This window comes from Perca flavescens, chromosome 6 (genome assembly GCF_004354835.1).
Source record: "Perca flavescens isolate YP-PL-M2 chromosome 6, PFLA_1.0, whole genome shotgun sequence".
Classification (NCBI taxonomy): Eukaryota; Metazoa; Chordata; class Actinopteri; order Perciformes; family Percidae; genus Perca; species Perca flavescens.
Window position 1 is genome coordinate 27,910,764 of NC_041336.1, and position 16,109 is coordinate 27,926,872.

The window sequence follows — 16,109 nt, forward strand, 5'->3', positions numbered from 1 at the left end:
ACACACACACACACACACACACACACACACACACACACACACACACACACACACACACACACACACACACACACAGAGCTGACAAGGCTCTGTTGGTTCAATAGTTGATTAGTGTCTTGCGTAATAGCACACAAGTGTACCCTCTGTCCTCTGACCACTAATAGAGAGGTTTGGTAGACTGGAAGACACACACTGAATTTAAAACCAGGAGCACTATATGAAATGGACAAAAACTGGAGATGTTCATCGAGACAATTTAACATCTTATAGCCCTCACTTGTTCTCTGCAAGCTTTCTGTCACAGCAAAGCAACTAAACCATTATAAAATGTTTGTCTCAAGTAAACAGTAAAACATGTATGGTAGAAATCAGACAGACAGGTAGCCAGTCAGACACTAAAACTAAAACACACACACACACACACACACACACACACACACACACACACACACACACACAAAAAACATTCAGTCATTGCTGTATAAGGTAGACAGATAGGAAGCCAGTTGCACATGTGCTTGCATGCATACTTACAGCACTACAATGTGGAGTGATGAGAGTATGGTGCTGACTTAGGACTTCCACAATGGACAGAGATGTCCTAATCAACTCCTCACATACTGCTGCACCTAACGGAAAAGCAAACATCATTTAGCTCTAATGATGACCACCTCCTCAATAAAAGTGGAAGATAACCCACAGGCTGACCAGGTCCTTGCAAAGATGGCTCTGTGTATTCCATTTGTGGAGTGCGGTTTATATTATTGCCTTTGTGCACCTTGCCTTGTGCACAAACATTTGAAATTGAGTACCACAACTGTCTCTTCAAGGCTGCATGTATCTTTCATATATTTTCTTTTCTTCTTATGATCCAAAGATGACTTGTGAGTTTAAGTACAGCCTTTACAACTAAACTTCTTTTATAAAATGTCAGTTCCAAGGGGGAAGCTAAATTAAGACTTAATAAAAGCTTTAGGAAAAATTATTAATGATGAACCTAACGAAAGAACAGAAGAAAAACACAATCCAAAAAACATGAAAATAGACTGCAGAGTAAAGTTTGGTCAAAGAAATAAAATATTCTTATTTAATATGCGTAAACATTTTAGTAACTGAGAAAGTAACTCACCCAAAGCGCTGGCCAGATTTGTTTCATTGGACTCTATAGAGGTGATATAGTTCTGTGAGAAAGAGAAGAGGTTAGACATGACACCAAATAAATACTACAGCAATACTTTTTTTTAGTGCATTGTAATCAGTGATGTTTGTTTTCATTTCTCGTTAGACACATCCTGATCACGATGTGCTGTTGTGTGGTAGCAGTGATTTCCAAATTTCTTCCTGCCTGAATATTAAATGACTGTAATGGACATCAGTGCTGCTTTTATGATATCCTAAATGTCAGTGCATTCTAGTTTTAACAGTGTTATTTGTAGGCCTTTACTTTGTTAAAAAAAATCACTCCACTAAAAAGACAAATTAAGAGTCCTTATCTGAACATAATACTGTACTACCAAACACTTACCAGTAGCAATCCAATTTGAGCTAGAAGCGCTTCAGTTACAATTTGACATCTAAAGACCTGTGAGAGTCAGTTACACCAACAGAGAACAGGTAAGAGCAGGAATACGCATACCATTATTTTTCTTGCAAGCTTATTATACACAAACCCAAATGATGTACAGTGTCCCGGAGCCTTCTGAAGCGAGGTGCATCTATCTGGCCCTAATCTAAACTAAGTACATTATGACATATACTGTATTTGATAAAAGGCCCATATACCCAGGCCACCACGACAGTTCTAACAATATATTGATAGTTAAATAATTTTCAGGGAAAATGGACCATACTGTGCTGAACAATGATGACGGGCATTGGTAATTTATGAGAAAATCTATGTGGATAACCTTGCATGCAATAATGCTAAAACATTAAAGTGCTCATATTATGCTCATTGTCAGGTTCATAATTGTATTAAAAGGTTGTACCAGAATAGGTGTATGTGGTTTAATTTTCAGAAAACACCATATTTTTGTTGTACTGCACATTGCTGCAGCTCCTCTTTTCACCCTATGTGTTGAGCTCTCTGTTTTAGCTACAGAGTGAGGCATCTCACTTCTGTACCATCTTTGTTGGGAGTCGCACATGCGCAGTAAGTACTGCTAGCTTGTCAGTTGCAGAGCAGTAGCAGCTAGGCGAGCATTATAACATGTGTTATAACGTGTACAACAAAGTGTACGTTTGTCTCTGAAGTAAAGGCTGGACTACAACAGAGCTGTTTGGAGCGGTTTGTAAACAGTGTATTCTGTTGGAGATGGTAAGTTCCTTTGGGCTTTTTCACTTTGTAAATCTATAACGTGTACAAAAAGATATATAACAATAAAGGAAAGGGAAAAAGCCAAAAAGTATGAGCACTTTAACATCAAACAATGAAGAAGACTCTTTTAGTTCCAAGTTACCTGGGATGAAAGAAGTTCCAGCACTACAGATATTGTAGGCAAAGTGTGTTTAAGCTGTCTGCTCTGAGCTGTAGATGGGTGTCTTCTCCCGACCACACTTTGTAATGCACATAAGACATCCTCTGGAGAGACGAGAGGAGACAAGAGACGGGGACACAAGAGGAGATGAGAAGGGATAAAAGTAGAGGGCTAATGGGGCCTTACAGTAATACAAAAGTACACTGTTGTGTATTTTGGGCTACTATGAGATCCGTTGTGAGATACACCTGATGGATTGTGGGTAACTTTAGCTTCCGTTGTTGGGGTTAGCAACGCTGCTGTAAAGACATGCTGATGGGCTTATAAACAGTTAATATTCTGTCGTAGTCCAGGTTATCATTGTTGTATTTAGTAACATGACACAGTGAAGAATATAACTTTAACCTTAAAATGATTTTATACTGTTAAAATGTAAAAGAAAGAGAAGAGGACAAAACTTGAGCACAAAAATTAGCAAATTCATATAAACATGTAGGCAAAAACGCACAAAGAACAGGCACACTTGTGCAGTCAGAAGAGTAGTGCGTGTATCTGTACCCAGTATCAGTGGTGCAGTGCTACTCAGATATACAATCAGTAAATCCAGACACTGAGACAGATATCCTGATTGGCTGGGGTTCTCTCTGAGGGGAGTGGCTTTGCGCAGGTCTCTCTCCAGGTGCATCACAAGTCTAAACAGAAAGAGACACAAATGCATTGCATGTCACAAAATGTATGTGGCATTCATATTTCATGGACGCATGATTTTCTTTTTTCACTCAGACTGCTTTTAGGGTTTTATCGTATTCTACTGCTCCACTTATTGTAAGTTGCTCAAGAGTATCAACTTGATGAAGAAGACTCTTAACAATATGATTCTTGTCAATGAGCATAAAAAGAAGGGGCAGGGAGATTGGCCAAGAGAGAGACAGACAGACAGGCCATGAGTTTTAGAACATTTTTATTCTCGTCAGTCTGATGTATTGAACAGTAATCAATAATATTCTATTCACAAATTCAAAGCAGAACAGAAAGGTTACCACTGCAAATTGATATTCATTACTGACACACAAATACACCCACACGTGTGTAGCACACACAAGCACTAAAAAGGATGAATGCAGACACATTCAGAGAGGTCATGTTAGTTAACAAATATTTATTCTACGCGTTAGAGTAGGAATGGTGCAGGGATTACAAATTCACTATTTTTCCTCATAATAATGTTGCATAAAGGATTAGCAGCCACAGCTCACAGATAACACAGCTACTATTACTATATTAAGGGTCCAGCACATTTCAGGGGAGCTCTGATAATAATTGCTGGATTTTCTATTTCCATTATTGTTATGGTTTTAGTGCAAACAAGCAAAGCCTAGTTGGTATTGTCACGGCACAATCCACCTATTGGTCGCCAGGCTGAGGTGGGTGTGGCTTACTGTACCTGTGTCACAGAGCTGTATGGGTTGAGGAAAAGCGGAAGTTGAGGAGACTGGAGAGAACAGTCGGTTTTGGAAGAGAGACACGTGCTTCTGAATGTCGTGACGAAGATTTTCCTTTTCCCCATCAAGTTGTGTTAATGTTTTGTCTGCGTCTTAAATGTCTACAAATGAACAGTCAACGGAGTGCCAATGCTGATGAGCGCCGGACCAAGCAGTGAGCTGGTCGGATGACAAAGTGAAGCAGTGCCCCGGCTATGGCTAGAGGTAGGCGCTTTGCCTTTACCTTCAGCCTGGTGGGCTGGCACTTAGCTCTGTAGTTTCAAATGCTCTCTGGAAGCCCTAGACGTAACGTTAGTATCAAGTTTTCCCAGGGTTGTGGTTATGCTGCGACAGTACCACCAACCTTTAGATATAAAATAACCCTCAGATATGAAAACAATTACTCCCAATACTACCTTAATTATATAATTAATATTGACAATGCAACATGAAAGCAAATTAAATGAAGAAACTCATACAATAATAAGTCCACAGTACTCTTACAAGTGTATGTTTTTTTTTTTTGTGGAAGAAGGTTTTAGTTAGCATGCAGAGATTTTTGAAATTTAACATGTTCACAATGTATTAAGTTGCTTCACACAAACATGCACCTTATTTGGAGGGAGTGGTTTTGGGAGGGACAGAGCAGGAATTCGAGAAGTTTTATATTTTTGTGAGGTTGCGCTTAGGCATAGTGACACTTAAAGATAAATGCTAACATCAGCATTCTAACATGCTCACAATAACAATGCTAACATGCTGATGTTCAGCAGGTATGTTTAGATATATTCACCATCTTAGTTTAGCATATTAGCATGCTGACATTCACTAATTAGCACTTAACACAAATTACAGCTGAGGGAAATGGGGATATTTAGTTTTGCAGGTATTTGGCATTAAACAACAAGGATTTTGACCTGATGATGGTGTCAATCCATCATTTAGATATTAATGGGGGAACTATTATATAGCATTTTCAGGTTCATGTTTGTATTTTGTGTTTGTACTAGGACATGTCTACATGCTTTAATGTTCAAAAAACACTTTCTCACCCTCGGTCCGAGACGCTCTGTTGGAGCGCCTGTCTCTGTAAGCCCCCTTCCCAAAATAGCCCAGTCTGCTCTAATTGGCCAGCGTGTTTCCTGGAATCTCCGCTCCAGTGTTGTTTCACTAGTAGCAGCTGGAGCTACTGCAACATAGTTTATAGCAGGACTTTGTACAAATAAAGGCTTCTTAACAAAATACTACCCAATCGGAAATGTTTCAGCAGTAATGCAATCAAAATTGGGGAGAATTTACCAACATTAGCAGCCAAGATGACATATTTTACTGCTGTTAGCATGTAGCATCTATAGTTAGTAGTGGACACTAAAGGAATATAGCAGCACTTTCTACAGTCAAAATTCGCAGATAAAGGCTTTTAAACCAAATACTACATAACCGAAAATTTTTCAGGAGTAATGTGACCTGAAATTGGGGAGAATTTAACAAGATTGGCAGCCAAGATGACAGCTTTTACTGCCGTTAGCATGTAGCTACATGCGACAATGTTAACACCGCAGTAGGTTTAAAAATAAAATAAAAATAAAAAACACTTCAGTCCTGCCTACCTGGAGCAGATGACCAATCATAGAAGGCTGGAAAAGGCTGGCTAAGTGTTATGTGACACCTAGCCGAGGGTAGAAAAAAACTGTTGAAACCGGAGCGTTCAAAACAGTTGGAAATCGGAATGTTTTAGCTCATGGGGATTTCTCTAAAATATGTTTACCTCATTATTTTAACATTATAACATTGTAGATATGACAGAAAATGCTTAAAATTCTCTGGGTGCTATGAACGTCTGTACAAAATGCCATGGCAATCCATCCTATAGTTGTTGAGATATTTCAGTCTGGACCAAAGTGGTGGACCAATCCACCATCAAACTGAGCAACCAACATGGCCTTTATCAAGTCAGATTTAGCTGTTGTTGTAGCCTGTGTTTAGGTGTGATAGGTAGGTTAGGTTTATGAACATAATATGTCTTTGAATTGTGGTGGTGGGGTGACCCCTTTGTTTACATTTGGTCCAAGCAAAGGTCTTCAGTCTTCAACAACACCATAGTCAACATTATGTGATGATCTCACTTTTTCTAATAAAATAAAATGCTTATCAGTATATCTTTCCATCTATTTACCTGTCTATCTCTCTAACCAGCTCAATGCCTGCTCCTTGTCTGTCTCCCTATTTGTCTCCCTGCTAGACTTCTGCCTGTGTGTTCCTCTGTAAGTCTTGCAGCCATTTATTTTCCAACTGCTAAATAAAGAGAGACAAACTTGCCACCTCTCTGTCAGTCGCTGTGGGAGACTCACAAAGTACTCACACAACTGACCTACAAGTGGCCCGCAGTGTGTGTGTGTGTGTATGTGTGTGTGTGTGTGTGTGTGTGTGTGTCTGTTGAAAGCTGTGTGTCCACTCCCAATGGCAATCTTGACACTTCCTCTCTGCAAGTTTATTTCATACAGACAAAAACACATACACACACATATTTTCACGCCACTGAGGAGCTAATTAAACACAATGTGCCTGGGTGAGAGCAGGACTGAGAGAAAGATGTGTGCCTGTGTGTGTGGTTGAATCATGCAGAGTGCTCGGTGGGAGGGAGACAGGCAGGTCAACTCTGACAGCTCTAACACAGTGAACATTGGGAGAGCAAGTAAGACGAAAGGGATAGAAGGAAAGTGCGTGTATGTGAGGAAAAAAGAGGCAGGCAGAGGAAAAGAGCTTAAGCGAAAATGTCTTTTGTAAAAGGAGATTGTGTTCAGACTTTCAGAATTGAGTTATTCTCATATCTAAATATTAAAAAAAACCGAGCCATAACATAGCTATAACAATAAAGCCAGTTTATCTTGCTCTGGCATAAGACTGTGATAGGGCTGGACTATTAATCGCAAATTTATCGACACGGAATTCTGAAGCTGTTATCGACGTATTTTACCCATGACGATAATTTTGACAATTGATTCCTGTTGATAGGCCTACTTTCTCCTCAAAAACATTCTACTGCGTGTGTAGTCGCGTGACTTTGCCCGGACCAGTCAGCCGCATGGAAAGCATAATGGAGGATAACTCAAACACTGAGTCCGAGTCAACTGAGCAACTTAAAGTGATGGTTCGGAGTAATTTCCCCCTAGGGTCCTTTGCACCATGACCTCGAGCCCCCCAGAAGCTTTTTTCACCTGGGTCGAACATTGGGAGAGTTAGCGTAGAGTAGCGTTATCAGCTGAATAGCTTAGCGCAGGGGCTAATGGATCCAGTGATGTATCTGGTAAATGACCCCACTAATAATGCCCGAAATGATACCAAACTTCTACACTAGTACAAATAGTTTATTTACTCATAAAATGATGGATTGGAAAGTTTGTAAGTACACCAGAAGTGTATGTAAATAACACTTGCCTGTTGGCTTCTCGTCTCTGCTGCTGCTACCTAACGGGCAGTAAGAGTGCTTAGGGCCGTCTACAAATTACAACACCGAAAAGAGATGCAACAAAAATATTTATTAATTTAACTTTTTTTTAAAGTAAGTGCTGTAGTATAACTAGCAGGAGACAAGTTATAATTGAGGTAAGTTTGGAGACATTACCTTATTTAATCATTAAATTAATAAATATTTTTGTTGCATCTCTTTTCGGTGTTGTAATTTGTAGACGGCCCTAAGCACTCGTCTAACTGCCGGCAGCAGCAACAACAACAACAGCAGAGAGCAGAAGCCAGCAGGCAAGTGTTATTTACATACACTTCTGGTGTACTTACAAACTTTCCAATCCATCGTTTTATGAGTACATAACCTATTTGTACTAGTGTAGAAGTTTGGTATCATTTCGGGTATTATTAGTGGGGTCATTTACGAGACACATCACTGGATCCATTAGCCCCTGCGCTAAGCTATTCAGCTGATAACGCTCCTCTACGCTAACTCTCCCAATGTTCGACCCAGGTGAAAAAAGCTTCTCGGGGGGTGTTTGGCTCAAGGTCATGGTACAAAGGACCCTAGGGTGAAATTACTCCGAACCATCACTTTAACAAGAGCAACCCAAAACAAATGCAGTGTCCATCGTCTGGAAACATTTTGGCTTCAGAAAAGATGATTAAGAACAACGTGATTAATTATCGTTCATTTATCGTTATCAAGGTAAAATGTGCAATTAATCGTTGGGTCATATCGTGCAGCCCTAGGCTATGATGTCAGAAAGAATGGTCCAATCAAAAATATCCAAAATTAGATAATCATATTGCTCCATTTCCATTTCCTGCTGCAGAATATTTGGAAATAAAATTTGGGAACACAACGTTTTCCCAAAGTTACTTTATTTGGGTTTTCAAGATATTTCTGGATCTGTCCACAACTTATTTGTTTTAATTATTACCAGCTGAAACTAGCTACTTTATTATCTTTGTGCATTGCATTGTGGGACATAAGTGTTAATCAAACCCACATTCAAAAAGCTGGTGAATTCATACCACACTCAAAAATCAAGGGAATTCATTAAGCATGACAAGGATACATACTTCTGTCAGTTTTTATATGAACTGCTACATAGGGCTGCTCGATTATGGAAAAAATAATAATCACGATTATTTTGGTCAATACTGAAATCACAATTATTTAACACGATTACTCATTAACATTTGGATATAATGGATAGTGTCCAGGGTATAATCTTTTAGTGTCCTTTATCTCACAGACAGAGTCTTTGGATCAGAATAAAATCTGTTTTACTACTGTGAGTCGGTTCAGCTTTACAGATATCACACATAACGTTACACAGCTAATGAACAGTTCCACAGACATAACCAATCGATTATACTATTTTGGTGATCGTTGGGAGCCAAAATCGAAATTGCAATCTAAATTCAATTAATTGCACAGCCCTACTGCTACATACTGAATTAGTTCTGTTTTGTACGATGGAATTGGGACACAGCATACACTCTTAACTTGTGTATACTATTGTAAAACAATTAAAACATTTAATGATTTTACTTGGCAAAATATCAAACTACATTTATGCTGACATAAGAGAGCTCCTCAGCAGCTGCCAAGAAGTGGTTTTGTGTTAGTCAAAGGTAATCAAATGGAGTATTCAGATTTACACTTCTATCTAAAGACATGTAAATAATTTGTTGTGTCAACAAGTCTAACTCTAATTAACCTTAACCTTACTCTTTCATGGAAAAGTTAATTTGGCAGTTCACACATGTAAAATGTCAGAGCGATAGAAAAAATAAGAATCTCAAAATGAGAGAGAGAAAGAGAGCAAAAGAAAGGAGGGAGACATTTCAATACAAAAAGAAAACAAAAACTTAGAGAGAAAAAGAGAGAGGGAGAAGAGACAGCAAGGAGAGGAGGATCCATAGTTCAGAGATCTAGGGCATCTTTTTCAAACTGAAATACCAACTGGTCATACATTACCAGGGGAACTGGCAGTGTATATATAATACAGAATATATATATATATCATGCATCTGATCATGTGGGCTATGCACATTCACAGCTGCATTGCAAGATAGTGTGGGGTGAAACACAGGACAACCAGCTAATGAACCATTTGAAGTTCCAGTAAAGTTACAACATACAGCAAGCAGCACAAAGTGAATGTCCAGGGTACATACATTTTATCATTCCCACGGCTGCTGTGCTAGTTAACGCAAAGGTTACACAGAGTACAACTGCCTTGCCAACAGCCCCAGGCAGCATTTTTATGAAGGAAGCCTCCTTTCTAAAAGCAATCTGCTTTACATACGAGATAATTGTGTTGAAAAGCAATCTATGAGTGCTTGTATCAGAATGTGAAACCTCTGCTTCAAGATAAATCACTCCACAAAAGCATGCATGGCCAAATATGTTGGTTTAATAATTTAATAAATCTTTAACTTAGTTTAATGTATAAAATGTCCACAGTTAAATGTGAAAATAAAGCTTTTTCTCTCGTCTACATTAAGCTTCTGTTTATCCACACCCAAACCGAAAGCTTTTCTAAAATGTTCTACAGAGTAGATAAATCTTAAACTGCCAGACTTACATTTTAGTGTGAACAGGAGGAGACAGATCTTTTGGAAAACATTGATGCAAGCATGCTCAGACATGATCAGCTGCTGTGTGGCAGTAGTTAAGAGGTCAACTTTCTATTGCCTATAACTCTCAAACGGTGTGTACATAAGTCACTTTCACAACTAAACAGTGTTTTCAGATTTACTGTGGACGTAGTCTCAGAGTGAGCATATCATCTAGCCAGAATGAACAGCTCCTAAACTTAAAGCAGTGTGCCATCTTCCCTCCCAAGCAATCAATAAATCACCCTAGCCATCTGAAACGACTCTTGGACAAACAGGACTGCTTGGCTGGAACTAGATATTGCATAATATACACCAAATTAACTATGTAAAGTAATTGTTGTGATAGTTACAACAAATGCTATATCCTACAAAAGAATAATATCACAAAAACATGGAGCACAATTTTGGATTTGCCCCACCACACTGTATAGTGAAGAGGGAATTAGTTTTAGCTATAGTGCAGCTAGGTAAGAGAATACAGTCTGAAACTACGGCTAAATAATGAAAGGGGAATTCCACCCTGAAATGGAATTCACAAATGGTATTTGTTTGTTCTCTGGCAGTTCAGTCTGTGTGTGAACATGGGCAACTACATTCCAGAGAAACTAATTAGCCAGTGGTCTGACAGACTGAGTGGAGTTATGAGTAAGCTTTACCAGTCAAAATCTCAGTACAGTCAACCAGTAGGGTTTAGGGGGTATGCTATGTGCAAATATAATATACATGTGTTGCATCAGTGTTACAGTACAATAAATAAAAAAATAAAAAAACGAGTGTGACTCTTTAATCAATTAAATATTATAGGTAAATCTAGCAGCCATCTCAATAGTAAACAGGATAGACCAACCATTGACCTCTAGTCTATTTTATCACATCTGGTTTGTCATCTGTTCCAGAGCTGAGAGAGACCTTGTCGCTGTGTATGAGTGCATGTACACGCCTGTGTGTGGGTGTGAGTGAGTGTGTATTTACCTGTGTTGACAGCAGTATAGCAGAGTGTGTGTGTTGTCCTGTATTAGTAGCAGTACTAGTAGTAATGCTTTGGCTCTTGTTACTGTAGATGGACTCTCTAGACAGCGCAGCACCTTCAAGACCAAATCCTACAAGACACAAAGACACAAATGAATAAAGTGAAACTGACTGGTTGTACAGTCCAAGATACTTTGCAATTAAAATACAAGCCAACTATATGGAACCGACTTTTAACACTGCACAGTCACACCAAAATGTTTACATGGTAACACCCCAACTAAGTAGGTTGATTCAGAGTATGAAGAGAAATGTTTGCACAATGTACACTGTGCTATGTTCTCAATTTATCTTATTATAATATATTACTGCAATGGATCCAAATAATGTATGAAAAAAAAAAAAATTAAATTATTCAATATAGAAAACTAAAATTCTGAAAATGTGTCGACTAACAGGCTAAAACTTAATCAGCACAGACTCCACATTATCACAGAACACACACACACACACACACACACACACACACACACACACACACACACACACACACACACACACACACACACACACACACACACACACACACACACAAAACAAACTTGTATGCCTACAGCTACTTTAGACATTCCCTTCGCATAAACTCAGCTGCAGTAACTAGTTGGAAAAACTTGTGACTGGCCAACATTCATTACCATTATCACCAACACCATACGCTTCCGAGTGTGTGTGTGTGTGTGTGTGTGTGTGTGTGTGTGTGTGTGTGTGTGTGTGTGTGTGTGTGTGTGTGTGTGTGTGTGTGTGTGTGTGTGTGTGTGTATGTGCATGCATGTGTGTTTATGGGGTGACACACCAAGTTAATTAATTTCAAAGCCCAGTAGTGTGCGCCTCGCTGATAAGTCCCTCCCCACTACCCATAATGCTCTGCTAAAGTAGAAGGCTGCAGTTCGTTCATTCAGCCAATTAGCCCAGATACTGACACACTGCAAATTAGCGTACACACACACACACATACAGAGATCTGTGTAAACAAACTTGCACTGTCTGTCTATGTGCCAGGGGAGAGAGACAGAGGAGGGAGACAGGGGGTAGGGGGTGAATGCATATCAGTGTATAATTAGAGCAGAGTTGAAGTACTAAGTTTGTATGCTGTGCTAAATTGGAAATGCTCAATGCAAATAAATTCAGTTCAGAGTCAATTACCAATGCTAGACTCCAAGTTAAAAACCTTCAAATCAATTTTAGCCCCTCTGCCTTACCAAGATTAGCACTTTGTATACACACTTGATGGGCTGTCTTATGAAAAATGAATTAATAATTCATCACAAATTAGTTCACACACTGTTCAGCATTACTTCATGAACTGTAAGGAAGAGAGAGAGAGAGAGAGAGAGAGAGAGAGAGAGAGAGAGAGAGAGAGAATTGAAGGCTAGTTGAATTTGTTTCTCATGTTGTGTTTTCATGCCTTGGTCCATATGTCCGATATGTATATATTTGCATTTGACATTTTGCAATATTTTCTTACATTCTTCTGCAGGTGTGCATAAGAGTATACATATACCTTGCTCTGTGTGACGCGGTGTGTTTGGATGCGTGAGGTGAGTAGGGCAGTGGCCATAGCAGTGAGGAGGTGCTGCTGGACCCTGGCCCCTGCTCCACCCACGCCCTCCAAGATGGCCACAGGGCCACAGGTGTCAATCACTGCCAAGAACACTGCTGGGGCCACCCGGGTTAGCCTTGAAAGAGCCTGGAGACATAGAGAAAGACAAATAAATACACATGTACACACTGAGGTAATTAATGTATGTCATTCATGGATAGTGTTCCCATTCCGTTGTGATGTCATGTTGCACATGACGTCCCTGATTTTAAGTTGTTAGTGCATTAAGCAAGTGTTCAATGGTACGTAACATGGAATTTAGATTAGATTAGATTCAACTTTATTGAATTTTTATGACAAATAAACTACAAATAAACTACAAATGGATTTGTAACTTCACCCACTGCACCTTAACAAAGAAGTTAATATGGTTACAGACTGACAATGGGGGATTTAGGATATCAAATGCTGCATGAGGGTTAAGTTAATATATAGCATGTAGCACATCTAGATATTAGTTGGGTAAAGCTAAAGAAAATAAATTTGTTGTCATTTAGCATTAGAAGGCCAGGAAAGGCAGATTTTATAATGTGTGTTTGATATCATTTTGTGTTTGTAGCTTCCAAAGAGATGTTAGTATTTGCATATGTTTATATATACATATTTGTCCACAGTCACGCATACATGTCGGTGTGTACAGTATAAGTGTGTTTTTTTCATGCATGCAAACTTACAGAGATGGCAGTGACTCGGACAGTCTCCACAGTGGAGTGAGTGAACAGGTACCACAGGGCGGAGCCTATCTCCGTGGTAACCAGGTGGTGGGAGGGGGCAGAGACAGCAGTGGAGATGTTCTCTATGGCTTTTGCAGCCATGTGATGAACTATGGAATCATCCTGTCAGACAAACACACAAACACCTTTGAATCACATAAATCCACTGTGGAACAATTACCAACCAGGCAATATTAACAATTATATCATATATTATAAACTGCAATGATTCAGCAAGAGCACTGTCCATGCACACTTACAATTTTTGCCTACCAAATATATTCAAACTATTTGAAAATTGAAAATCCTGTTTTCCTGGTAGAACCTTGAACACATGTTAATGGAGTCCCTTTAAGAACCATCCTGTAAGAGGATTTAGGACAATGAGTTGGTCAAAAGCCTTACAGCTTGAATCCAAAGTCCTCAACACCTACACTATGACATTGACCCCAATAATCCTCCTTAGCAAACTCAATATGCATAGATATAACACAGACTGAAAGAACATAATGTTGTACACAGTATGTGCTGAAAAGCCCCTTGTCTTCACCCACAGGACCAGTACAAATATTAGCAACACTAGACATACTGTAGGTCTCTAGGTTATTTTATTATTTGTACTAATATATGGAAACATTTGCTTTCATACTTGCGTGTGTATGCGCACATGCATTCTGACAGCAGAGAATACCATAGTGGTTATGTCCAAGAAAGGATTTTTTTCTTTGTATAAAATATAATGCCATTGTGAGCAACACATTTTCTGGTTCATTGTTAAGTTACAAACTCAAAACCCAATTACAGTAAAATGTCATACACCAAAAGCCAGAAATAAACAAAGAACTAACTCAATCACAAACTGACAATTAGATTAGCTCTTAACATCACCTCAATACAAAAACGAGAGGTTGCGTGTGTCTGTGTGTATGTGTTAGTGTGCAAGTGTTTGTGTGTGCATGCTTATGTGTATATTGTATGTGCCCACACACCTTTGCCTGAGTATAGAATAGTTGTTTGTGTTCAGACAATGGGGCCAGGCTAATGCAATCTGTGGCTAAGGAAATGAGTTTTTCTAGTAAAGTCATTGTGGAGAAAGACAGGAAGTAGAACAGAAGTGATTGCCTCTGTCAGGTTATTATTGTGTTTCACTGTGTTACATCACTTATATGTTACTCTCCCTAGATATGAGATATAATAGAGTCTATTCATAAAACACAGTTAACTATATTTTGAGGCAATGTTCATAATAACAGCTGAAACATTAATTTCATCGTGGCAATTTATCATGGTAATTCTGAAAAGTGGTGCAGGTGACAGACAATGACATTATTGCATTACTTAATTTTTGCATTTTCAACACAAAGCTGCGTTGACTGTCCACACATCGAGTATATATGCAATCCACAACATTTACGAAATGAGTGACTTACGATAAAATCCACCGATTATAGTGATACTACTCCATCTTTTAATATCAAATTCACTTACTTTAAGCTGCACAAAGTTTTTAGTTTGTTTCTTATCACACAACTGCAGCTGTGGTCATCTTGAATTCATGTCATCTACAATGCACCAAATGGTGACAACCTTTGGCATAATCCATTTTTCTGCCATCCAAATGTGTGCTTAGTATGTCTTAAACAGTCATAGTTTGGAAGAAATATGGTTAAATAAACTGCCATGTTTCGTATTATCCCCAATCCTCAACTCAGTATATGGATGAACAGCAGTTCGTATAGAATCTATCATAATAGATTCACACTGACTATAGCTGCTGTGCGTAAGAAAGAAAAGATTGTCAGTCCAGGTGTTAAGCCCTGTGTTTTTATCATTTACACCACATTTTCAATTTCACAAAAATATTTACTTCAATCCCATTTGCCTTAAAGGAACTTTAAGGCACGACTTACTGGGAATTTAGCTTATTCACCGTAACCACCAGAGTTAGACAAGTTGATACATACCCTTCTCATCTCCGTGCATGCTGTAAGGCTGTCTGAAGGTTCCAGCGGCATCAGGCCAGCACAGAACATGAAGGTGAATGGTTCCAGCAATCCTACTGCGCAGAATAAGTGACAAAATAACGCCAACATGTTCCTATTTACATGTTGTGATTTGTAGAGTCACAGCGTGTACAAAAACAACGTAACATGAGACACAGCCATCTTCTAACCGTAAAACAAACCGGGAACTATATTCTCAGGCAGAAGAATATAGTACTTGGGCGGAGTGATTTGCTCGCAGCAAGCCTGTCTGAGAATATAGTTCCAGGTTTGTTTATGGTTAGAAGATGGCTGTGTCTCATGTTACGTTGTTTTTTGTACACGCTGTGACTCTACAAATCACAACATGTAAATAGGAACATGTTGGCGTTATTTTGTCACAATTCGGAGCAGTAGGATTACTGGAACCATTCACCTGCATGTTCTGTGCTAGGCTAAGATACCGGTGGGTGCGTCAGGCAGCGTTACAGCATGCACGGAGATGAGAAGGGTATGTATGGATTTATCTAACTTGGTGAATAAGCTAAATTCCCAATAAGTCGGCGTGTTCCTTTAACATATGTACTATGCAATAACAGCTAAATAATGTACCTACTGCCCTGCAGAAAACCTGTGTCTAAAACAAAGTGAATATTTTAGAATTGAGAAAAAAATTGATTCTCTTTTGGAGGCAAGTACTGTACCTCTGACATAATATAACAATGCAT

General features: G+C 39.0%; 1 protein-coding gene across 4 annotated transcripts in view; it reads right to left on the reverse strand.

Annotated features, from left to right (window-relative positions):
* Positions 1–16,109, reverse strand: part of ulk4 (unc-51 like kinase 4) — a 94,466-nt gene that overhangs the window by 44,904 nt on the left and 33,453 nt on the right. For 2 of the 4 annotated variants that reach the window (XM_028581187.1, XM_028581188.1), the window contains exons 20-27: positions 13,361–13,522; positions 12,588–12,773; positions 11,030–11,157; positions 3,036–3,169; positions 2,460–2,581; positions 1,526–1,582; positions 1,130–1,181; positions 535–629 (exon numbers count right to left, since the gene is read on the reverse strand). In XM_028581187.1, the coding sequence (XP_028436988.1) occupies positions 535–629; positions 1,130–1,181; positions 1,526–1,582; positions 2,460–2,581; positions 3,036–3,169; positions 11,030–11,157; positions 12,588–12,773; positions 13,361–13,522 (936 nt within the window). The remainder of the gene's footprint in view (positions 1–534; positions 630–1,129; positions 1,182–1,525; positions 1,583–2,459; positions 2,582–3,035; positions 3,170–11,029; positions 11,158–12,587; positions 12,774–13,360; positions 13,523–16,109) is intronic. The other 2 variants (XM_028581189.1, XM_028581190.1) reach the window with 2 other exon arrangements.